Source organism: Fistularia commersonii, chromosome 8 (assembly GCF_037954325.1).
Source record: "Fistularia commersonii isolate RoL2024-O1a breed Wild chromosome 8, RoL_Fcom_v1.0, whole genome shotgun sequence".
Classification (NCBI taxonomy): domain Eukaryota; kingdom Metazoa; phylum Chordata; class Actinopteri; order Syngnathiformes; family Fistulariidae; genus Fistularia; species Fistularia commersonii.
Genome location: NC_141291.1, coordinates 9626139 through 9651554, shown reverse-complemented (window position 1 = coordinate 9651554; position 25416 = coordinate 9626139). Strand labels below are relative to the sequence as shown.

General features: G+C 43.0%; 3 protein-coding genes and 1 long non-coding RNA gene across 7 annotated transcripts in view; 2 read left to right on the top strand and 2 right to left on the bottom strand.

Annotated features, from left to right (window-relative positions):
* esyt2b (extended synaptotagmin-like protein 2b) overlaps positions 1 to 4340 on the bottom strand; it is a 30100-nt gene extending 25760 nt beyond the window's left edge. For 2 of the 4 annotated variants that reach the window (XM_086151055.1, XM_086151057.1), the window contains exon 1: positions 3674 to 4338. In XM_086151055.1, coding sequence (XP_086007181.1) covers positions 3674 to 4081 — 408 coding nt within the window. In that variant the 5' untranslated portion in view covers positions 4082 to 4338. Of the gene's footprint in view, positions 1 to 3673 lie in introns of all 4 variants that reach the window. The other 2 variants (XM_086151058.1, XM_086151056.1) reach the window with 2 other exon arrangements.
* A 459-nt stretch (positions 4341 to 4799) lies between these two features.
* Positions 4800 to 12104, top strand: dync2i1 (dynein 2 intermediate chain 1). The gene is made up of 23 exons (XM_086151054.1): positions 4800 to 4909; positions 5086 to 5139; positions 5232 to 5913; positions 5987 to 6051; positions 6132 to 6368; positions 6460 to 6507; positions 6676 to 6732; positions 6948 to 7176; positions 7293 to 7395; positions 7525 to 7654; positions 7746 to 7857; positions 7940 to 8034; positions 8126 to 8255; positions 8391 to 8563; positions 9148 to 9310; positions 9790 to 9897; positions 10006 to 10067; positions 10179 to 10230; positions 10313 to 10373; positions 10681 to 10780; positions 10857 to 10988; positions 11250 to 11473; positions 11569 to 12104. Exons 1-23 carry the CDS (start codon positions 4895 to 4897, stop codon positions 11738 to 11740), a joined length of 3204 nt encoding a protein of 1067 aa, XP_086007180.1. The 5' UTR covers positions 4800 to 4894; the 3' UTR covers positions 11741 to 12104.
* A 4717-nt stretch (positions 12105 to 16821) lies between these two features.
* Positions 16822 to 17974, top strand: LOC147231868 (uncharacterized). The gene is made up of 3 exons (XR_015106502.1): positions 16822 to 16853; positions 17452 to 17616; positions 17840 to 17974. It is a non-coding gene; the product is annotated as an uncharacterized LOC147231868 (long non-coding RNA).
* A 3982-nt stretch (positions 17975 to 21956) lies between these two features.
* LOC147231867 (leucine-rich repeat-containing protein 14) lies at positions 21957 to 25180 on the bottom strand. The gene is made up of 3 exons (XM_086151053.1): positions 24628 to 25180; positions 23605 to 24450; positions 21957 to 23307 (listed from the first exon to the last, which is right to left on the bottom strand). The coding sequence occupies exons 1-3, from the start codon at positions 24900 to 24902 to the stop codon at positions 22740 to 22742; spliced, it is 1689 nt and encodes a 562-aa protein (XP_086007179.1). The 5' UTR covers positions 24903 to 25180; the 3' UTR covers positions 21957 to 22739.
* Between the last annotated feature and the right edge of the window lie 236 nt (positions 25181 to 25416).

The window sequence follows — 25416 nt, the reverse complement described above, 5'->3', positions numbered from 1 at the left end:
TTGAAAGACTATTTACAGCCAACCGTGGTCTCACACTGCCATGGTGATCTGTCAAGAAATACGAGCAATTGATAAATATTCCTGTTGACTTTTAAAGCTTTGTCAGGCAGGTACTTCATTGTTTTCTTTATCCATTACCCTCCTACAGACAGGGACAACTGGATCTACTGGTGGAGGTCAATTGCTTTCAGAGCGACAGCGACCTTAGTCTGTTCATTCTACCATAGGAATCCCTTCAAAAAGAAAAGAAAGAAGAAAAATATAGAAAAGAAAAACAGGATTGTGAGAAAAAGTCAAGAAAGAAAGAGGATTTTAGCTTTTAGTGGTGAGTTTTATTTAATTCAGCATTACCCTGTTGTTACTTATCTTACCTACCCTATTTTATTTTATCCAGATGCACGCATTTTTTTGTATTTATCAAAAATGTATATAAAAAAATATATATATATCACTGTTAAAATCCTGTTACTATAATCATCACAATTAAAATAATGATTATTATTGACGTGTGTGTGTGTGTGTTTGTCCGTGTGCACGGGTGTGTACACACACACTCACACTCACACACACACATTGCATCAACTGCTACAGAACCTGTGAATTGCTGCTAACATGACCTAATGACACACCTGTCATTATTAGGACCATGTTTTGAAGGACCATGTTTTGATAATAATCATATCAAGATTATTATTGCTGTTGCTGCTGCTGCATGTGTGTGTGTGTGTGTGTGCATGTAGGACCAGTAAAATGCTCATAACATGACCCAATAAACTCTGACACCTGTCAGAGGGAACTAAGTTGGATGAGTGTGTCAGTGGTCCTTATCGAGAGCTGTGCTGCAGCCAGGGGTTACCACTAATCTGAAGAACAGAATTTTACCTCAAGAAGTCACTTAAGAGGACTTTTTGAGAACAAAGCTGTCTCCATTGGGACCAAAGTCTTTCCTCTGGTGACACAATGACACACTAGCTCTGACAACACCTGCTGGCTGCTAGAACCCTTTCCCTCAAGCAGAGCTGCATTGATGCAGTCAACGTTTGCTTGATTTTGCAGGCCACTTCCTCCTGAACCACCATATGGTTGCAATATTATGTCCTAGAATTTATCAATACACAGAAGGGCAGGGAGTGTATGATTTTCCACTTCAGTATTAAACCTCATGCTTTAGGCACAGGATGCCACAGTCCCTTCATTACTTTTTCATCTCAGTGAGATATCCTTGCTCTACCTTGCACTTCTCCTCTCTCACAATTTTATTAGCTTTCAGGGTAGGAAAATCAGTCTAATTCTTGTGTCAGCAGAAGCAGTTGTGTTAACTGCGCTCCAAACACAAATCTGCACTGATCATTACAAGTCAGCGGAGCTGTAACTCAGAGACAAGGAGTATAAGTGGGAGGGGGGGGTTCAGGTGCATTTTACTTTCCAGCCCCATTGTATTTTGTGCTTCAGTGGCACTTAAGCTACCTGAACTGCTTGTTCCTTGATTATTTAGGAGACGAGTATCGTATTTTCCGGACGATAAGCCGCTACTTTATTCACATGCTTTGAGCACTGCGGCTTAAACAATGATGCTAATTTATGGATGTTTTTGGGTGCTGACACGCCGCCAAAACATTTAGCCTCATCACACCGATGGACCAATGAAATTGCTCTTCATTCACACTCCTCCAAAACACACGAAGAAAAATGCATATGATGCAGCTCTCAAGTTGAAGGCGATCGATCTGGCTATCAAAGAAGGAAATAGAGCTGCTGCGCGTAAGCTTGGCATCATTGAATCGATGGTAAGACGTTGGAGATGGCAGCATGACAAACTGACTCAATGCAAAAAGGTGACAAAAGCTTTCATAGGTAAAAAAAGAAAGCAGATGGCCCGAACTTGAAAACGTTCTTGAAGACTGGATGAACGCACAGATCGCAGACAGCCGAAGTGTTTCCACCGCTGTCAAATTCCGACACTAAAGAAGACGACTTTATTAGTTTTAGTGCACAGGAGGAAGATGAAGATTAAGTGGGGTTGGAAAGTGGATGGATGGATGGACTTTTCCTTGTGCTATCTGTTATTAATCTTTTTCATCAGCCGTGTTACAGGCACTGATTGGAAAAAAGCAATTCCAGCACGTATTAGTACATATTACCGGTACGTATTTAATTAAAAGTTAAAAAAAAGGGTTTCTGTGTAACAGTTTTCTGTATAAATATCTCATATTACAACGTGGACACTTGAGGCTGATAAACAAGTGTGGCCTATATATGTACACATATTATTATTTGTTAATTTTTTGCCGATGCAGGTTGGATTCAGGGGCATTCAATCATTTGGAAAATACGGTAAGTCTTGAAAAAATATATAGCAGATACTACATTGTGCTTGAACACAATCCCGGAGGTGAGTACATTCAGGTAACATCAATTTATCGGGTTTCAGGCAGGGAACACTCCTCTGAGGGAAAGCATTGCTGTAAGCAGATTATTAAACCTCAACCATACAACCTCCTAATGTCTAGTATTCATTTTATTTATCAGATTGCACCGGTCATGCTGGCACAGTGGCACAGAGATTAGTAGTACCGGACCTCACAGAAAGAAGGTCCCTGGTTTGATTCCGACAGGGAAGTTCACATATGCCAAGTTTTGCATCCCGGTTTTCCGGTATCCTCCAACAGTCCAGAAACATGCTACAGGTCCACTGGAGATCTTGAATAGCTCAAACGTGTAAATGAGGGAATGAATAGTTGTACGTCTCTATATGATGTGTGAATGAGAGGGGCAATAGTTGTATGTCTCTATATGATGTGAATGAGAGGGGCAGGAGTTGTATGTGTGCACATAACTTGAACGTGAGAGTGAATGGTTGTATATCTACAACTGTCTGGCAACTGGTCCAGGGTGAACCCCCCCCCCCCCCATTTTCCCAATGACAGGATAGGCTCCAGCAACCCCTGCAATCCTGAATGCAGGATAAGCAGTATAGATAACAAATGAATGATTGTATTTATCTAACATAGATTAACAAACATGTTACATATGATATTTTCAAAGTGGCAAGAGCAAAGATCTCCAATATATGGCAATGTGTCATGTGTAAGTCATGTAAAAAAACACTTGAGTCAATACTCAATTTCTTCTTTTTGCAGGTTTGAAATGTGTAACCATTTAGGGTTAATGTCAATTTATTTTAACTAATCATCCTGCAAGTGCTCACGTTTAATGTATATGATTTTCCCCCCTGATGTTTGACAACACAAGGTCCTGGGTGTAAATGGAAAGCCCTTAAAAAGTCTGTGTTGTCACCCGATTGCGGTTCCACAGTACGTTGCATGAGACAGAGTGGGGTCACTATTAGAGAGATAAAGCGTCCGCATCCCAAAATAACAGGGTCCATGTGAGCATGTTTCCTTCCCAGCGTGGTGTCTGGTTCACCATTGTACCATGCTGTATTTAGAGTGGGACTAATGTCACTGGTGGGGGGGGGGGGGGGGGGGGGGGGGGGGGGTTGGAGAAGGGTGGAGGGCGTGGAGGAGGACAGCTGCTCCATCCCAGCTTTACAGCTCTTCGATCTCCCGTCAGATGGATTTTTTTTTTCCACTGGAGAAATACCGATCAAATAAATACTGCATGCATCATAAGGGAAACATCTGCGAGACGCAATAGGTTTGCAGAGTCTTACCCATGGTGGTAGATCAGAGGTTGTGAGACTCTTCCTCACACTTCCTTCCTCTTCCTCAAAGAAAGCCAGCGCTCGGCTGAGGCGGCTGCGCTTCCCTCCCCTGTTCCTCCTCCACCAGAAAAACACAACGAGCCCTATCAGCAGCCAACTGAAGCTGTACTCGAAGTAGCCCAGGGCGTAAACCGGGAAGATCAACACGAATGTTTTGGCGAAGTGGAGCCAGGTCTGCGTCAGCTCCCCAGCAGCGGACGGCGGGGTGTCGCCGGGCGTGTTCTCCGCGGAGGGATGGGGAAAGTTGGCGCAGCGCGGACCGGCGCTCGCCGCGGCACGTCCCTTCTCCTTGGGCGCCGTGGAGCCCGGGTGTGGTGAACCGGACCCTCGAACAGCTGTCATGCTGTCTCTCGACATGTCCCGGGTCCGGATCCCAACTGCTCCTTTTCGGGTTCCCTCTGCAGGCAGGGCTCCGGAGAGAGGAGGTCCTCACGCTGGCTCACCTGTACGCCAGCCCATCACCTTCACTGAAATACTCACTATACACCATATTCGGTTAGATTCTGACTACATGCCTTCGACTGACAGGACCCGATTGGCCAGTGCTTCCGCCCTGTGCTACCACTCCAGTAAGACTGGCCATTTCCGAAAAAAACAAAAAACAAAAAAACGCACCACGACCTGCGCTCCCGCACCACGCGGTAAGAAGCTGGGAAACAGCGTCATCTGGTGGTTGGTTACGGCAGATGCAATTTTGGTTGAAGCGATCTAAAAAAATAAATCTAAAAAAAATCGTTTGGGAAATTACTTTGGTTATATTTTCCAAGTTTTCAAACAATTCCTGCGCTTAGTGCTTGTTTGTTGGGCCGGATGTTAGACCTAACCTAATGTACGCTGTCGAGCACAGAAACATCGATTAACAAACTCCTGTCGCTCATAGCAAGCACTTAAGTGAACCTCATGCCTCAATACCAGTTCTTAATTTCAATTGATTAATTCATAAAAGAGACTGGAAAAAAAATGTTGCCATGACTACAATCTGTTGATTTGGCGAGAAGTCTCGGCTACTGATTAATAAAGCCTGTTGCTATGCTCAGAGTGACGCGCTTCCTTAGCTTCCACCCACTGCGCATGCGCATCAGAGATCCGGCATCATGGCGGTGTGTTTCCAAGTGTATAAGCTAATTTTCTGCAAGTGACTGACCTCAAAAGTAAAAAAGATAAGAGAACATGCATAGCGATAAGGTAAGAGTATCTTTTCATTGCTCAGGAAAGCCGGGAAGTGTGAAGAAATGCAAATTTTCATATGTGTTGTTCCAGTAATGGACGCTGACCTATGAAGTTGATGCTTGCTTTCTGAGTTTTTGAGCTTGTTGTTTACTAGCAAAGGTTCGAATAAACACCACACATTTGTTTATTAGAAACTAACCAAGGAAGACACATGGAGACCAGCTGAACTAAGAAGACATTTAAGGGCAAGTTTGGATCATTTTTAAACTGATGACTGAGGAAAAAACGTCATATGACTTTCTTGTTAAGGTCTTTTTTTTGTTTGTTTTTATTTCAGGAAGAAGGACATAGTAGTGATGGTGTCAGGAGAAGAGATGAAAATGAGAGAAAGCACCGGGTCGGGGACTCAACAGACAGATTCCACAGGGACCCGGAGAAAGAGTCAAAACGGGAGAGGGACAGGCACAGAGAGAGGCAAGATGAAAATCCAGAAAGGGAAAGCAGGCAGGAGAGAGACAGGCACAGGGAGCGACGAAGTCAAGATGAACGAGATAGAGACGTCGACAGACGGAAAGAGGGATCCCGTGACAGGAGAGGAGACAAGGACAGGGATAGAAGAGAGGAGAGGGAAAGAAGGAGGGAAAGAGATGGTCAGGTAGACGGGGGCCAGCACAGAAACGATTCCAGAGAAAACAGAGACAGGAGGCACGATAGAGAATACAAACATGACAGGGAGAGGGACAGAGATAAGGAGAAAAGAAGGGAAAAGCAAAGAGAGAGAGAACACGAGGGAGACAGAAGCAATGGGAGGCAAGACAGGGACAGGGATAGAAGAAAGGAGGAAAGGGACCAAGAACACAAGACTGAGAGAGAGAGGAGAAGACATGAAGAGAGGGAGCTCAGAGAACGGCATTGGGACAAAGAAAAAAACAGGGATGAATATGACTCAAAGAGGAGTGACAGGGAAAGAAGAGAGAGAACTGAGGAGAGGAAACACTCAGAGCCAAGAGAGGACAGAGGTAAAGTGTCCAAAGTTCTGCCTGTCACAGGAAAAACCAAGTGGGTTTATCGTTTCCGTGTTTCTGGCTTCAGGTTACAAAGATAAAGACAAGAAATCCAGAGAGGAGAGGAGGATACACAAAGAAAGAGGATACTCTGTAAGCATCAGCTTATGTAGTTGATTTGTTGTTTTTTTGCATCACTGCGTTGCTCTCTCACACCTTTTCTGCCTATTCAGGAGGAAAAATCGAGGCACGGCGGTGACCCCCGGGAGCATGGAGACGGTAGAGGTTTGGACGAGGAGTTCAGACGCCGGCACGGTGACAGGAAGGAAGAGAAGGAGGGGAGACGGCACAGAGATAGACGGCACAGAGAAGAGAAGGATGGAGAAAGACGTCACAGGGACAGGACCGGCTCCAAACGAGCATCGTCTGATAAAAGTCCGAGTCATGAGACCAAGAACACGAAACCTGAAGTAAGTCGACTCATTTGATCTCTAGCCATTATAACTCTGATCCCCATTGTTTCTCATCAACCTTTTTCGTCACTCTGTTTTTGTTCTCCAGGAGAAACACCTCACAGCTGGTGCCAAAGATGCAGACAGAACAGAGCCTGTGAGCATTTACGTATGCGTTTATTCTTCCCGCTGATAACCACTCGAGCTTCGGACACAAGATATTCAATCTGCAATAGAGTTAGAGCAAAGCAGTTCCTCTTGATGCTGCTGTGAGATGACGACGATGAAAAATGGAGGGTCATTCTGATCGCATTCATTGTTATAGGTTGTCAACGATGAACAGGAGTGCCAGGATACCCAGGAATATGACGATGACTTTGAGGTATAAGAATGAAGCCTTCTAATGCTCATCGTTTATGCACTCATCTCTTTTTTTAATCTTTATTTCTATGTTGCTTTGCATGCTATAAATTATTTACATGACCAGAAAGTGGTGAGTATTCAGAGCTTTGACAAGAAGACGTGCAGGTGGATGTTTACTGTCGGTCACTATGTCCCATTTAACCAAAGCCGATTGTGAATTTTACATTTCTCAAGGATTATGAGGAGGATTTTGAGGAGGATGACGGGAACGCGGATGAAGGTGAGGAGGACAATGCGGAGTATCCGGAGGCAGGAGAGGACATGGAGGAACTCACAGTTCAACGACAAGAGGAGATCAGGGCGATTCAAAGAGCCATGGATGAAGAGAATGAAAAAGTCGGGACTCCTCAATCCAGGCCAAGTACAAGCAGAGAGGGAGAGGAGGGGCCGGGCCGGACCCGAGGTACACTCACTTCCCTTTAACTTTCACATTTAACGTTTGTATGTTAAGGACACACTAGCTTTGGAGAAAATGTTAGATTCTCTGTTGATATAGGGTGAAATTATAATTTATAAAAGGGTCTGAGATGAACCAGAGTAGAACCTCTCAGCATGGAAAATATATTGACTTCAGAGGAGCGAAGCAGAGGGAGGTCAGCAAGAAAGTTGCCTCAAAACAGAAGTGAGTACAATGGCAATGGATATATGAATTTTTTTTTTTTCATTGAATCATGATATATTCGGCTGCTTTTAGTTTTGTGTGGATTCACTCCTCCGTTATTCATTAATTTTCTATCGATTCCGCATTTAGGAAACGCAGCACAGAACTGCTCCGTTTGATCGATCTTGATTTCTCGATGACGTTCTCCCTGCTGGAACTTCCTCCCGTCAATGAATATGACATGTACATTCGAAACTTTGGCAATGCAAATACCAGGCAGGTTAGTTATTATTTCTGTTGGTCTAATTTCATTTTCTCCCGTTTAGCCCTTGTCTAATTAACATGTGAGAAATTACTCTCTTTTTTACAAGGCTTACGTTCAGTGCAACGAGGACAATACAGATCGAGACATTCAGACAGAGGATATTAAAATGTGTGAGAAGTGGACGCAGCATCCTCCGGAATACAGCAAAGCCTTTGGAGGTCAGAACACACTAAGTGTGTATGTGTCTGTAAAAGTCCCTGTGTGCACGGACCATTCACGGTTTATTTCATGATTTAACAGATCCAAACCCACCGGACAAAGCACAAGATAAAACAGCGAGTAGGACGAACTTTGATTCACGGCGCCTCGTGGCCTTTTTGCGCTCGGCCTCACAGGTGGGCTTCGTCAACGTTCTCTATTTCTTCCGTCGACATCTTCTCTTTCCCGTCGCCCGAAATGATCCCTCTTGTCTGTGGCGACATGAAGGTCATGGTTGTGCTACTGGAAGAAGATCAAGCTGAGAGAACATCCTTCAGGAAGCTCAGAACTGAGACAGACACGCTACCTTTCAGTGATGGAAGTTTACAGCTTAACACCAGGTTGCCCTTTCTGCATGGTACATTTCATCCTCTATTACTGCTGCATTCTTAATCATATTCTAGCACTTTTCGTACTGCTCTTTGAACCATTGGTCATATAAACCAATGGATGCATGTGACTTGGTGTGTCTCTCTCCTGCGATCAACTCCAGGTCGCCAGATCTCCTTGGTGCACTTCTCTCAGGTTCAGAGGCACACAATGATATCAGTGCACGAACCCAAGTCAGTGCCCAGAGCTACATCCCTGGACAGTAGCACCGTTATCTGCATCTGGAACATCTGGGAGCCATCCAGACCTCAGAAGATCCTACTCTATGAATCTGAGGTAAAACAATGTGGGGAAGTGTTACTGTTTAAACTTGATCAGCTAACCGAGATGTCTGTAATGTGATTATTAACTCATATAGCATGAATTTACTCCATAATACTAGTATATCATTCATTCATACTCCATTCTGTACAAAAGAGGGCAGCAAATCACAAGTTTTCATTCAACCCATTGCCCGATTCACTCACTGATCATGTCAGAAGCATCAAACTGGACTGGCTCTGCTTTGTGTTGCTTCCATTTACTGTGCGCCCCACTCACTCAGAATTGGTTTGCATTCATTTTTATAATCTCCGTTATGACCTTTAATGCCAGGTGAATTGATCCATCACAAAATGTTGAAACTCCACCTGTTCTGCAGTTTAGGAGGCCCTTTAACAACTTTGGGCCTATGTTTCCTTCAGAAAGTTGCCGCAGCCAGTTGGCCAGTCCTTGCTATTTCACATTTTTTCCTAATTACCCAATAGGAGCAACCTTATGTCCCTTTAACTGTCTAGAATTGCCAGAGAGCCCCATGAACACGATGCCCTGCACAATTCCTTTTCACTAACACCGAATATTGTCTTGATCTCCTGTTGTAGGTGCGGTGTTGCTGTTTCAGCCCGGGAAAGGCTATATTGGTGTTTGCAGGCACGTCCGTCGGATCCGTGGTTCTGTGGGACCTCAGGGAACAGGCCGGCAGTCACTGCAGCCTTAAAATAGGAGATGAAGAGTGGGCCGTCAGACAGCCTACCTTCTCCACTGGTATGTCACGGATGTCAGGCTTCAGAAGAATTTATAGTTAGTCATTTCTCACATGGACATTGTGTCTGAGAAAGTTTCAAACCCGTTTTATACTTTTTGTTTTGTTGAACAAAAGTCTGGGAAGTCTTCTTCCCAGTGACACTGCAAATCTGCTTATTACAGAAGGATTTCGTGGATTTGTCAGGCCGACTTCTGCAATCTCATGCCATGACATTAATAACGTGTTTTGGTCTTCATTTATTATGTAACTGTAAAGCACCTTGATCTCCCTCACATGTCGCCGGCCATATAGTCCACGCTTGGCATTGCAACTCCCAGAAAATGAATGTCAGCAGGGATCAAGTGACAAACATGTCACTATACATAGAGACCCAGGATTGCCCGTGCCCTTCTGTCACTTAGCTCAGAGGTTGTTATGTATGATTAGGGATGATTCATTGTGTGCTGATATCCTCTCTTATATCACCATGTCAACACAGATGCGGTGTGCTCGGCTCATTTCTCATCTGTCACGTCTGTCGAAGTTGTTCCCTCTACTGTAGCCACGGGGCCAAGGCCGGAGGTTCTCCGTTTGGCATCCGAAGAAGGTATGGCATTGCATTGATGTGCTACCATTGATTGTGTGTAAATGTCTAATATCAGATTACGGCTTAATATTATCTGTTTTTTTTTTTAATTTCTCTTTTAAAACCAAGAGTCATCGGGATTGTCTTTCCAGCTGGCTTCACTGGATGAAAGTGGGCTTTTAAATTTCTGGGTATGTTAGTTTAAAAAAAAAAGAAAAATAATCCTAGATATTCTTATTAATTGATTCTTTTAAGCTGTGTTATTGCAAAGTCATATTTATTTTTTGGTCCATTTCCTTTAGGTTGTGGTGCAGCTCCCAAAAGCAAACGAGGCAGGTTCTCAAACTGATCTCGGTACGTGAGCAGTCACATGTTAGAACACCCTCTGCTTTCTTGCATATGCGATACCAAGTGCAGGCTCCGACTCTCTCCGCAGGACTCAGACCTGGTGGTAAAGTGAAGTTGCTTCACAGCTCCTCCCATATCACTGCTGCACGGTGAGATCCGAAATAGCCTCCCTTTCATTTGTCACTGCCATCCGCTGGGCTCAAAATACCCCATAAAGTCTTTGCCCAGTGGAACACAGCTGCTCTGTTTTGGTCATACGATCTTGTTTGTTTGACAAATGTTTTATCACCTCAACATTTAATGGAAACAGTCAATGTCTGTGGCGGCACATGTAAACGGTGAGAGGGATATAGTGTCACGTTCCATGGTTGCACAGTTTGTTTTTGGATTGGGAATCTCTTGACCTTTGACCTCCCGGTTTGGGGTTCTCTCCCCTTCTTTTTCTCTGCCTTTCAGGGCATCACCACAACATGCAGCGATAACAGGGCCGCTACAGGCGCTTAATTTAAAATTCCTCCCGACAGACTCCAATCATTTCTTTATCGGCACCAATGGGGTAAGCGCAAAATACTATGATAATTTCACAACCAGATGCGCAGAAATCATTATATACTGTATCATTACTATCCTAGGGTTTGGTCAGTCATGGAACCAGTCATGGATTGAAGGCACCTCCAAAGTTCTATAGTTTTCAGGACTCTGGAGCGCAGCCAGTTGATATATCCTCAATCCACTTTTCTCCTTTCAGGCCGTCCTTGTTCTTGGTGAGACTACAGCATTCTGATATTAACACTGATATTGAGATTTTAACCAAAAAATTGTTAGAATCTAGTCATTTTAATATTAGTAAAATAAGAATGTCATCTATTCTTTGTGACTGCCATATACAGAATTAATCAGCAAGCATGTAAATGGTAATATACACTCAGCCCTGTTTGTTACAATATAAAAGATAAGCTAGAAACTGTGATGAAAACTTGTAAAAACTTTGCACAACTGCAATCTTTCCTCTGCTGGCGTGTCAGGTGGGCTGCAGTGATGGCAGTGTCAGGCTGCATGCAGTCAACCGGCAGCAGCCCGTGGCAGAGTGGAGGAATCGCTCGGGGGGTCAGCCCGTGCTCGCACTACAGTGGCACCAAACCAGGCCCACAGTCTTCTGCGTGCTCGATGTAGCTTCCACCCTCCACATATGGGACCTGATGAAGAACGATGCAGAACCGGTGATCAGTGAAAAGATGACTGCCGACAGGTAACACACGACACTGACGAGTGAGATTTTTTATCTTTATTTTTCGAATATCATGTTTCATTGATGAGTATTTCTATTTACTTTTTTTCTCTTAGGGTGACAGCCATGGCTTTGTTTGGAGACTCAGGAAGACAGAACACGTACTCAGGAATAGCAGTGGCACATGAGTCAGGGAAAATAGAAATGCACTATTTCAACAGGAATTTTACCACCCTCGATTATAGAGAAGAGATAAAGCTGGAACGAATGATCACTGAAGCCTTTTGAACACAATAAATCTAGCATATAGAATTTGGTTCAGAGTTAACATCGGGTTCAGAGGATTTATGAAGCGGTACCAAGAGAAACTTGTGAATAATTTTTGTTTGTCGAATGCCATCTATTTTTACAATAACGTAATTTGTAAAACATTTTATAAAAGGTAGATGTATAGGGAAAATGACAGATCCAGAGATCAAAAGACTGTTGCTGATGACCATAATGTGCGTATTTTCCACAGAAAATTTTCGAGAATGGTATCATGTAAATGTGACGATGTAAGTAATTTTAATGCTTTGTCTGGTATTCTCAATATTTATAAAACCAGCCCATTATTTTTCATTATGTTGTAAAACTGTAGCTATTTTTTTAAATGAGTCTGTAACTGTTATAAGTTATTAAACCACATTATCTCCTCCATTTTGCAGCTTGTCCACCCCCCTCCGAGTTTTACATTACAGCAGCAATTTTCACTGCCTTTCCATTTTGTAAACAAAGCAGAGGTTGATCATTTCTATATTCCTCTTTCTGGATCATATTATTTAGCAAGTATTCAGAAACTTAATAACCAACCAGATTTGGAAACGTGTATTCATCATACTACCAAGAACACAAACTTTGATGAATTATTGTTTGCTTCAAAAAATAATTTCCTTTGCATGAGACATATCAGATTTTTTTTAAACTTTTTTTTTTCTTCTTAGCCCATTCACACAGGTGGCTAAAACCATGGAAACCCATTCTATGAAGCTCTCTATGCACTGTTCTTGAGCTAATTTGAAGGTCACATGAAGTTTGGAGCTCTGTAGCGATGGACTCTGCAGAAAGTTGGCGACCTCGTTGCACGATGCACCTCAGTATCTGCTGACCCTGCCCAATCAGTTTACGTGGCCATCCGCTTTGTGGCTGAGTTGCTGTCGTCCCCAAACACTTCCATGTTCTTATAATACAGCTGACTGGAATATTTAGGAGCAAGGAAAATTCACGACTGGATTTGCTTCACAAGTGGCATTCTATCAATGTTCCATGACTAGGTGCATGATTTTACATACCTGTGGCCATGGAAGTGATTGGAACACCTAATTCCGATTATTTGGATGTTTGTGTGAATTCTTTCGGCCATATAGTGTATACAGTGTGAATAGTTGTGTTCAAAATAGTGTTTTTTTTAAAACATGAGTAAAGCTCAGAATCCTTATTTTTTATTTCCATTCATTGGGAACACTGCACATAATATTTTACATCAAAAATTTAAGAAAAAAAGTATCAATATTTTAATTACTTTCCAGAAAATAAAGGGAAAAAAAATATATTGGTCTGAGTATGGATCATACAATACATTTAGTGGATTATATTTCCAAAATGTAGTTGACAGCTGGAATAGATGTTGACATAATGTTTAAATAATCAGCAGTGATATGTAATGTTTGAGATTAATTCATAAAGGAGAATTTTTCATTATTTTATTTATTCATCTACTGATTGGATTACATGGTGGAGCAGTGGTTGGCGCTTCTGCCTCAAGATAGAGTGCAAGATGAGCAGCATAGATAATGAATGATTGAACGTGCACTATGCATTGCAAAACTACACTTTGTAATAAAAGAGGATTGGGACGGAACCACAGCCCACAATTGCTTAATCACAATTCGTGTTTACGGTTACTTCTCAACCAGATAGTCGACTGTCGTCACCTCTCACCGTTGCAGGTAGCAGTTGAAGTGGTGATGTGGTTGCCATGGTAACGCAAATTTGTGGGCGGGGCTTGTGGCTTTCCTGTCCGTCCGGCTTTAAAAATGCCGACTTTGTGGGCGGAGCTTGTGGCTTTCCTGTGCTCGGTCCCGCTTTAAAGCTTTTAATGTCTCCCGTGGTGTCTTTAGTGTGTCTCCCCATAAATATTTCAGCCGGCCCAGAAAATGCCCATTAAAATTATCCCAAAACCGCTTACCGGCCCCCGGCTCGTATTTCCAGTGTCGGTGTCTCACCCGGTGTCAGGTGACAGAAAACGGAAACAGCTCAGGTGAGAAACGTTACTAGCTAATTAACCGAAGCCTAACGCAAGTTAGCTAGCTCAGCTTAGAAAACCATTAGCTTATGAAGGTGAAGTTTGAATTTTAATTCACAAAAAGTAAAGTTGAGTATGAAACACTTCTTCTGTTCTCGGCTTTTCTCTTAAGGGGTCCCCACAGCGAATCAACTTTCTCCATTTAACCCTATTCTCTGCATCCTCTCTCACGCCAACTAACTTCATATCCTCTCTCACTACGTCCATAAATCTTCTCCTTGGCCTTCTTGGGGACCTCCTGCCTGGCAGCTCTAATTCCAGCATCCATCTACTAATATATTCACTATCCCTCCTCTTTACATGACCGAACCATCTCGGTCTGGCTTCTCTGACCTCTCCAAAACATCAAACATGTGCTGTTCCTCTGATAGACTCATTCCTGATCCTATCTATCCTGGTCACTCCCAAAGAGAACCTCAACATCTTCCATCCCTGTGACTTCTAGCTCTGCCTTCTGTCTTTTGGTTGTTACTTGTTTCTAGTCCATGCAGCATTGCTGGTCTCACAACTGTCTTGTACACCTTTCCTTTCATTCTGGCCGTTAGTCTTCCATCACATAGTACCCCTGACACTTTTCTCCACCCATTCCAACCTGCTTGAACCTGTCTCTTCACCTCTTTTCCACACTCTCCATTGCTCTGAACTGTTGACCCCAAGTACCTGAAATAATCCAACTTCCTGATCTCCACTCCCTGGAGCCTCACCGTTCCACCCGAGTTCCTCTCATTCTCACACATATCCTCTGTCTTGCTGCGACTAACTTTCATTAGATGAGATGAGAACAAATTTATTTATCCCGAAGGAAATTGTTAATAAAGTTGTTCATATAGTTCATTCCTCTCCTTTCAAACACGTACCTCCACCTCTCTAGATTTTCATCTACCTGTTGTCTGCTCTCACTACAGATCACAATGTCATCTGCAAACATCATGGTCCATAGAGATTCTTGTCTAACCTATCTGTCAGCCTGTCCATCACCACTACAAACAAAAAGGGACTCAGAGCTGATCCCTGATGGAGTCCCACCTCCACCTTGAACTTCTCTGTTACCCCTACAGCACACCATACCGCATTCTCACAGCTAGCATACATGTCCTGCACCAGTCTAACACACTTCTCTACCACTCCAGATTTCCTCATACAATACCAGAACTCCTCTCTTGGCACCCTGTTTTGTGCTTTTTCTAGGTCTACAAAAACACAATGCAGCTCACTCTGGTCTTCCCTGTACTTCTCTAATAGCATTCTCAAAGCAAATACTGCATCTGTAGTACTCTTTCTAGGCATGAAGCCATACTGCTGTTCACAGATGCTGACTTCTGCCCTCAGTCTAGTTTCCACTGTTGAATAAGATCCTGTTGAATAATAGAGTTAGAAATTCTACTGCTACCTCTCCTAGATACTTCAACACGTCGACAGGTATATCATCGGGACCAACTGCCTTTCCACTCTTCATCTTCTTCAATGCCTTCCTCACTTCACTTTTGCTATTCTCTGCTACTTTGTGGTCTACAATAGTTACCTTTTACCCTTGCCTTGCTTTCATTTTCCTCATTCATCAGCTCTTCAAAGTACTCTTTCCATCGTCTCATCGCTCTTCTAGCATCTGTCAATACATTTCCCTCTCTGTCCTTAATCACCCGGACCTGTCGTACATCCCTTCCATCTTTATCTCTGTTTCGCCAACCTGTTGAGATTATTCTCTCCCTCCCCACTGTCAAACCGAGCATGCAGGTCATTGTACCACCTTTGATTTGCCTTTGCTACTTCTATCTTTACCTTACATTGTTTCTCCCTGTACTCCTGTCTGTTCTCTTCAGTCCTCTCAGTGTCCCACTACTTCTTTGCTAACAACTTTCTCTGTATATACTCCTGCACTTCCTCATCCACCTCCAAGTCTCCTTATCTACTTTCCTTCTAGACGACACACCAAGTACTCTCCTACCTGTCTCCCTGATAATACGCGCTTTTGTTGTCCAATCATCTGGAAGCTCTCCCTGACCACCCAGAGCCTATATCAACTCCTCCCTGAAAACCATGCAACACTCCTCCCTTTTCAGCTTCCACCACTTTGTCCTCTGCTCTGCCTTTGTCTTCTTGACCTTCCTTGTCACCAGAGTCATCCTACAAACCACCATCCTATGCTGTCTGGCTACACTCTCACCTACACCTACTTTGCAGTCACTGATGTCTTTCAGGTTACCTTGTCTATACAAGATGTAGTCTACCTGCGTGTTCCTACCTCTGCTCTTTTAAGTTACCCTATGTTCCCTTCTTTTCTGGGAAAAACTGTTCACTGAAGCTATTTCCATCCTATTTGCAAAATCTACCACCATCTGTCCCTCTGCATTCCTATCCTGTATACCAAATCTGCTCATCACTTCTTCATCCCCTCTATTGCCTTCACAATGTCCATTGAAGTCTGCACCAATTACTACTCTCTCATCTCTGGGGATATTCTGCATCACGTCATCTAACTCATTCCCGAACTTCTTCTCTTCCCCAAATTCACATCCCACCTGCAGGGCATAGCCACTAACAACATTGAGCATCACACCTTCAATTTCCAATTTCAGACTCTTAAGTCTATCTGACACTCTTTTCACCTCCAGAACATTGCTAACAAACTCCGCCTTTAAAATCACTCCTACTCCAAAAGTAGGCAAAAGTTGTACGTCGGATGCCCTTCCTGATGCAACCCTCTGCATTTATCTGGGCTTGGGGCCGGCTTAGGGAGACACCGGCCAGTGCCTCCCTGAGGCTGCATTCCATCTATGAACTGTATTCATACAAAAGATATTTGTACCTGTTTGTCCCTTTACTTTTGTTTGCCAGTGGCAAAGAGCACAGTGGCACATTTTTGTTTTCCAAAACTTGAGAAAAATTTGATAAAATGATCTTAAAGTGTTTCTGATAAATGTCTCATTTTTATTATTACTGAGCCCTAGAGTGTCTCACAGAGAATCTTTATATCTTCTCAGTGGCCACACACTATGAGTGTGAGGATGGTGTATCCAGTCAAGACAGACCAAGACGGAATCGACAACATCCAGAATTGTAAGCAAGAGTGAAAACACTTTTTTGCCACTGTATACACATAAGCACACATAATACATCCTCCACCTCCTTCTTGTATTGGTCTACTGAAAGGTTTTACAGTGGTCAGAGGTCATGGAGTCACATCTTTGCCACATAAAAATTCAATGGTACCTCAATGCTTGTTAAAACTCACATCCAGATGAACCTAAAAGCTAGATGTGTAGACTCCTAACCTGACAGTAAACGTCTCAAGCGGCTGAAAGGGAATTCTAGAAATCTCCACTGGCCAGTAGTAGAACATGAGCACTGACTCCCAGTCTGTCAGAAATGAATTAGAGTGCATTTTTGCTGTTTAAAGTTGTCTACGTTCTTATCTAGTTACACCAGGCTAGCTCGTTTTAGAAAGTTGTAGATCAGCAGTCGTTGTGTTGTAGGTAGCCACCAGTATCAACTTGTATCATAAATACATCATTTTACTCTGTTTCCTTTTTAGGCATTTTGTTATTTGCATTTGTACCTTACTAATTAACATGCATGCATGACAAGTAAAACACTGAAATTCTACATAAGGACTGGTACTACACTCTGGTGAAACTTCCTTTTTTATTCTTTCCAGCCAATGGATATAACAATAGTTTTGTCCAGTTAGAGCCTGTGGACTTACAGATGCTGACATCTGTAAACCTGAATACACCAGGACCACAGCCACCATCAAGCAGCTATCAATGCAATCAGGGGATGTTCAACAACCAGCTGGGTTATGACCTTCTCACACTCCCAGGTAGCATGAGATTAACCTACGGAATATGTGTATTTCGGATATAGTTTGACTACTTTAATACAATTAAGTTTCTCTGACTGTTATTTAAATGTTCTTTTTTTAACTCACAAGCCTGACATAATAACTTCATCAAACATGCTCTCTCTTTTTTTTTTACTTGCTCCACCAAGTTTTAAAAGAAAGATCCTGTCATGTTACAATTTGTTTCTCCTTGTTTCTCCAGGGTCTTTGGCAAGTTTTTCAGCCTTCCAGTTACAAACTCCCAGGTCTGGCCTCCCACAGGATATGGCGCAGTTTAACAATCTTCTCCCCGAGAAATATGAGGAGAAGACCCTGTGTAAGAGGGAGCTCCGCTTGATGAAGAACAGGTAGAGAACAATATTCAGAATTGTGAGGTCGCCAGACTTCTATCTTTAACTATGGTCTTTACAATATAAAATTTTACATCGAAAAACCAGTCAAATTCATTCAAATACAATTTAAATCCAGAGACTCGTGTCAATTTAAAGAGCTTTCTTCCTTCAAGCTCTTCTGGTTGAACAATTTCAGGGGTAAATGGTAAATATACTTCACCAGAAAGATGAGCTGCTGTACGGGGAAGATGCTAAGGATATCTTTTGTTATATCATTGTAGGGAAGCTGCCAAGAACTGCAGACGAAAGAAGAAGGAATATATCATCTGCCTGGAGAATCAACTGGCAATCCTTGAAAAACAAAATAAGGCACTGATTGAGGAAATCACAGCCCTCAAGAAAATATGCCGACACAATGTTGAGCGAATTCCTCCAATGAGAAGATAGACTGAGCCAGAGAACTGTCATTAATAATCACTCATGCAACTTGTCTAGTTATGTCAGTGTATGCGAACTGCAAGAGGGGTTTCCTGTCAGTGCACTTGCCCTGAATAAAAAATGTTGACAGATGGAGGGTTTTTGAGTGTCTTTACTGCTTAGGAAAATTCATCTTCAAAGAGGCATTTATCTCAGTTTATTTTTTCTTTGTGTGAGAGATGCATTCGCTTAGTTTGATTTAAAAATAATAATTTTGATGCTCTGTATATCATGATTATGTATTTACATTTGCAGTTTTAACTTTTACTATTTGCCATAAAATGGAACCATTTTCAAATTTTACTGCAATCACTGATTTATTACACGGCCCTATTAGCAAATTCATATGCACTGAGTGTGTGTGTGTGTTTTATGAAAAAGTTTTTTTTTTTAATTTTTAACGCCACCACATTAGAGGGCCAATTACAGTAACCCATAGCTTCCACCAATTGTAGTGTGAATGTAGCTCTTTGGGAAGAAGTTGCTGCCTCATTCTTTTTTTTTTTTAATCTTAAAGCTCTTTGAATTATGGCCCACTGTGTATTTCATCTGAATTGTTGTTGTGCATTGCCACCAAATAGGTACTGCTGTGAATTTTCTTCAATCTGTTGGAATAACCTGTATACTCCTAATTCAGACAGTATTCCAGATTCAAAAAATGATAGAAGCTCCTACTTGTGACTTAAAAGTGATTCCTCGCTTCTTCAATAACTTGATTTCATTCACAATGATGGTATTTGCTACTGGTGTTTTCTGCTTTTTTTGTTTTGTTTTTTCTTTTACAGATTAGAGGTGTTATATTTACATTCTCAATTTTTATTTTTGCTCTGACTTAATTCAATGCCTCAGCATATGTAATCCTGGATTTTGAGAAGCGATCTTAACTTACATAATCTCTGATATCTGAAAACAGCTAACTCATCCAACCTGGTAGCCCATGATGTTTTACAGGGCTGAAACAGAGGCCAAAAGGGTTGTTTATTGTCTTTTCTATATCCACGTCTTTTTTTTTTTTTTTTATTTCAAAGTGGACCCCTCTTCTTACTCTTACAATGGAAGGTAGGGCTCATTACAATGCTTGTAGAGAGGACTGCAAACAGAGCTGAAGAGGAAAATTCATCGACTCACAAGCCGTCTATTGCAGAGTTAAGATGTGCCGACCAAAGGTGAGCACATGTTAGAAATAGAGACGATGAGCATTGAAGGCATTCTGAAATGTGTATCACATGGGCATCAAGGGAATTAAATTTTTTTTTTTGTATGTCTTTGTAGAAGTATGAGGGCACAGACATTGCTGCACTCCTGGCCGACACTGCGACGTTCAAAAAAAGGGAAGCCTGTAAGTACAATGAAAATCAAGAAGAGGCATTTGATTTCTGCATGCGAAGACCAACTGAATTTCAAAACTCCTACTCTACCCGCTCATTATCCTAGAACTCTGCCATTCTCTCACGCCATAAGCACATCCGAGAGATGCTAGTAAGAGTTTTTAGCAGATAGATGTTCCCTTAAAAAAAAAAGACGTTCCAAAGATGCTCATCCAGCATGCAAACCTTTTGCACTAAGCAGATGTCCAAACATGTGCTTGCAGGGTGTGCAAAGAAAGGTCTCAGATGTCTGCACACGTGCAATGCTCCAGTTCAGACTGAGATCCTCTGGGTGCTGCAGATGCTACACAGAAAGCAAACATGCTTTACCAAGGCCGCCTTCACTTGCTTTACAAATTTGTGGGACCTCACATGGTGAAGTATGTGCAGACTGCTACTTTTGATTTGAAGAGGTTGCCTTGTGTGTAAGGTTGCAAGCTTCTTTTTAAGTTTCGGTCTTAGATGGAACAGGCTGTAATTTGTGAGGTTATAAATCTATTTGTGTGTCTGAACTCTGACAACTACGATCTTGTGATAAATCTTGTCCCTCTACTTGCCCATAAAAAAGGGGGATTAAGTAAACTCATGTTAAAATGTTTATAATTAAAATATTTGTAGATAATATTTGCCTTTATTTAAGTACAATTAATTTTTTTGTGAAATAACTCAAACCTTTGCATTTTACATTTGGAAACCTTTCTAATGAATTATGAAAGAATTTTGTCAAGAGTGTATGACTGTATTCACTGACTTAGTCTTGCTATTGACAGTGATGAACAAAGCTGTATCATAAGAACATGGAAGTGTTTGGGAACAACAGCAACTCGGACATGAAGTGGTAGGCCACGTAAACTGACTGGTCGGGGTCAGCGGATGCTGAGGGTCACAGTGCAACGAGGTCACCAACTTTCTGCACAGTCCATCGCTACATAGCTCCAAACTTCGAGTGGCCTTCAGATTAGCTCAAGAACAGTGCACAGAGAGCTTCATAGAACGGGTTTTCATGGTTGAGCAGCTGCATGCAAGCCACACATCACAAAGTGTCTGATGCAGTGGTGTAAAGGATGCCGCCATGAGACTCTAGAGCAGTGGGGACGCGTTCTCTGCAGTGACAAATCGTGCCTTTCCATCTGGACGAGTCTGGGTTTGGCGGTTGCCAGGAGGACGGTACTTGTCTGATGGCATTGTGCCAGGTGAGAAGTTTGGTGGAGGGGGGATTATGATGTTGGGTTGTTTTTCAGGAGCTGGCCTTGGCCCCTTAGTTACAGTGAAAGGAATTCTGAAAGTTTCAGCATACCAAGACATTTTGGACAACTCCATGCTCCCAACTTTGTGGGAACAGTTGGCCACTCTTTTTCCAGCATGACTGGGCACCAAGGTCCATAAAGACATAGATGACAGAGTCTGGTGGGGATGAACTTGACTGGCCTGCACAGAGTCCTGACCTCAACCCAATAGAACACCTTTGGGATGAATTAGAGTGGAGACTGAGAGCCAGGCCTTCTCATCCAACATCAATGTGTGACCTTACAAATGCGCTTCTGGATGACTGGTCAAAAATTCCCATAAACACTCTCATGAACATTGTCGACAGCCTTCCCAGAAGAGTTGAAGCTGTTATAGCTGCAAAGGGTGGACTAACGTCATACTGAACCCTGTGGATTAGGAATGGGATGTCACTTAAGTTCATATGTGAGACAAGGCAGGTGAGCAAATACTTTTGGTCATATAATGTGTAAGTCTTATTAAGGTTTACCAAGAAAAACCCACATCTGCCATATTTTCCACCCTACTTATTCTGTAATGCCCCCCCCTCGGTTAATTGATTTTTAAGGACCCCCCTAGAAAGTAGAGCTGTCTACTTATACACAATGCGTATTCTAAAAATTTATTGTGCTCTTACAGCTGCTGCCTTGATGCCCGTTCAAAACTCCTCCGTGTCACCCTTTGCCCATTTTACATCTCTTCAGGCAAATACAGGCTGGCTGAAGGCCTCACCTTGCAATTCTCAGGAGCGGTCTTACGTGTCATACTGCTGCTCATCAGCCCATCACAATACACGTTAACACTTGGTGAGCTGTTAAGTTATGTTAAAATCATCATTTTCCTTCTGATTCATGAAAAAAATGAATCCTGAATCTTCAGTTTTTCCACTTCTTTATTGTGTGAAACATTGCGTGCATGTTTCCGTTTGGTAGAGCAGTAATTTCCTGATGTGATCCAAAAAATAAGTCAAATGAATACAAAAAACACAATGGTGAACAATCTGAAATACAGTATGTAAACATGAGTAAATATTAAAGGCAAATTTTTGCAGTTAGCTTCATGTGACTATAATTGTACATAATTTCTTCTTATAATGTAAGCCCTTATCATGCACACTGCGAGATTGCTTATTTGTTCTACGTTCGTTGCAGCCCAAAAGTCATTAACATGTTTGACTCTTAAAGAAAACATATGGACGGGCTGTTAACTTGTAATGAAGTTGGGCTTTGCTATCCTGCTGACATGATTATGCAGGAACAGTAATGACTCATACATTATATATTTATACATCCATTTTCTCTATATTTTCGATGAGCCAAAGAATAATAATAAAGAAGAAAAATTCCCATTAGACCAACTGCAAAACCTCTCAACTCAAGCTATTATTATCTATTCCTGTCACCTGCTCAATACCAATCTGATGGAGAAACAGTAATAGGGATCTAATAGAGCTTTGGTTGAAGCTTATTTTATAGTTACGTCTCTCACTCTTATAATTTTCTCTGAAAGTTAATGAACAACTCAGTCATTTACAAGACAGATAGTGATAAAATATTTGTCTTGGAAAGATAACACTGTAATTTAAAGTTGAAAAGCTATGTACAATATTCTGCTGTGACTTTGACTACATTCACTTCATGTTATTCCCTTCAGATCTGCTCTACTGCACCAAGTCCTTATCATAATTGAGAAGGTCGCACGTCAGAGAGAGGTCGAAGCGCCCACTATCTGTCAGCACACTGTGGAGGTGGTTGCTGGTCATGTTGATATCTGTGGTTTCGTTCAATGGCCAGTCCAGGAGTTGAGCGCTTGAGGGCAGATCCGGGAGGCCTGGCTGATAGTCCTCCAGGGGATTTGGATACAGCAACTGCCGGAGGGAGGGCATTTGGACTGCTGTCCGAACCAGGTCCAAGAGGCCAGACATGGAGAGCGGGTTAAGGGCGAAAGCCAGGCTTTTCAGAGCCAAGCAACCCCTCAGTGAGGGCAGCATAACCCCCAGCAGAGTGTCAGTCAGACCGCAGCCACTCAGAGAAAGGTGTTGCAGGCTCTTAGAAGCCTGATACAAAAGCCGGCGGATGGAGGGCAGGGTGTTTCCATCCAAGCGGTTCTCGCTTAGATCCAATTGCTGCAGCACAGAAGCATGATGGCTGCAGGACAAGTAGGCGAGGTCAGCATGACTTAGGCTCAGGTAGGGCAGCTCCAGAACTTCCAGAGGCCGAGGCAGTGAACTGTAACGAAGAACAAGGGAGTATACATTTAGTTATGTGATATAAGGGTTCCACATGACGTACAGTGTATGGATCGTATTTAAACAATGCTGTCCTCTGAGGTCTATCTTGTTATCTTCTGGGAAGGACCTGACCCCTATTTTGGGAACTCCTGAGGCACATGATTTGTGTTCTCTTTGCCCAGAGGAGCTTTTGTATCTCAGCTTTATCACACACGTAACCCCTTGTTTAACACAACTAATCAAGAATTATTAACTGTTTGAGCTCTCAACATTCATGCAGATGGGGTGCCCTTACCTGAGCAGCACTTGAAGCTGTCCAGGTAGACGTAATGCGGTGAGACTTAAGCATCGCAGTTGTTGCAGGTGTGTCAAACCCAGTGACAGATTGGTCAGTGCCTCTTCCTGTCCAGGTTGGTCTCTTCGAAAATCCAAATTACAGTAATGCAGGTGGAGGGAGCTCAGTGCAGGGAAGGCAGAGAGCAGAGGCAGCAGCTGAGCCAAACCGCCCACACCAAGACTGCTGTAGCGAACATCTATTCCCAAAAGGCCCTGGGGAGGCAGAAGTTCTAGCAAAGTTTTAATGCTTGAAACAGAAATTTCCTCCACCCTGAGGTACCTGCACTGCAGCTTGAGGGGTCCCACTGTGCTCAGAGCCGCACGGACACGCTCCCAAGAGCGTGCATTGACAAAAAGATCGGCTCTCACGTGCACCACTGTGCCACAAATGGCATCTTTGTCCTCACTATCTTTTGTACTGCCTCCTACAACAGTTACTGTGGTTTCCCTCTTCCTCTCAGCCTCCATCCTCCTTCTTACCCCCTTAATCAACTCCTCCTCACCCAAACCCCCCAATGACAGCATGCTCTTTTTGTCATTTATGACCTGCTCAGTAATGTTCATGCTTGCTCGGTCCCCATTTTGTTCCTTCCAACTCTTCCTCTGCCCCCTCTCTCTTTTGACATCCTTTTCTCTCTCAAGAGCAGAAATCCTTTTCCTTTCTCCGTCTTTCTTCTGTGGTCCGGTCTTGGCCTGAACAACCATTGTGCAGAGCGCCACTGTCAGAGACCAGCCACCCATTGGTTCATCCACTGACCCTTCATCTCCCTGCAGGCCACAGAGGTCCAGCACTCTCAGAGCACATCTGGAGGTTAGAAACAGGTATGAAGTTAAGTCATTGCAATACGCTGACACAACCAAAATGTTGTCTTATCACAGATTTGATTGATATGGTTCATTAACAATTTAAATTGCACACTCGAATTTCTACAGTGGATTATTTTTTCTCAAAATGATAATCATTTTCAGCAGACTTGCTTACCTTTGGTCGGAGAGCCCTCTGACGACCGCAAGTAAAAGGGCTTGGACGCAGAGTCGGTTTGGGGGCGTCTGTCCAGGCTTCCTGCGCCCGTCGACGCGCAGACTTCGGTCGGGCCACCTCTGCACCAGTTCGGTCACCGCCAGCGGTCTGCATCCGGTGAAAGCGGCCGCCAGCAGCGCTTTGTACAGCTCCCTGGGAACCCACTTCAACCAGTAAGGCGACGAACTGTGGTCACTGACAACCTCTTTGGCGCAAAGGCCGACTAACGAAAGCATCGTAGCCGTTTAAACAGGATCCTGAGCTAGCATGAAGCCAGGAAGATGCTAGCTGCTGCCATGACCAGTTTGCTATTCGAGCCCAGGCGGAAGACCCAAGATTAGATTTATATGGGAAATTCGACGCGGGTTCTTGTACAGCTCCCTAAAAAAAGAATTTATAACGGTGTCTGGAGGCAGCCTGGATTGTTAACTTTAAGAACCTACTCATTGGGAACCTTTGGTGGCGGAACTAAACAAGACACTGTCGCTTCTTGTTCTTGTCTTGTGGCTTGGAATGTTTACATACTGCCGCTGACGTACGTGGTGACGTTGCACGCTTTCTATGCCGTCACGGCGCAACATGTTTCCGCCTTGAAACAGGAGGGGGGATTCTAAGGGCCCATGACTGACAGGGGCTGAGAGGCCCCTAATAAAATTATATTACTGAAAAAATACAAAATGACACAAGGTTATTGCACATGTACTTAGAATGACAGAGATTTAATTTACACTGTACTTGCAACACAATCTT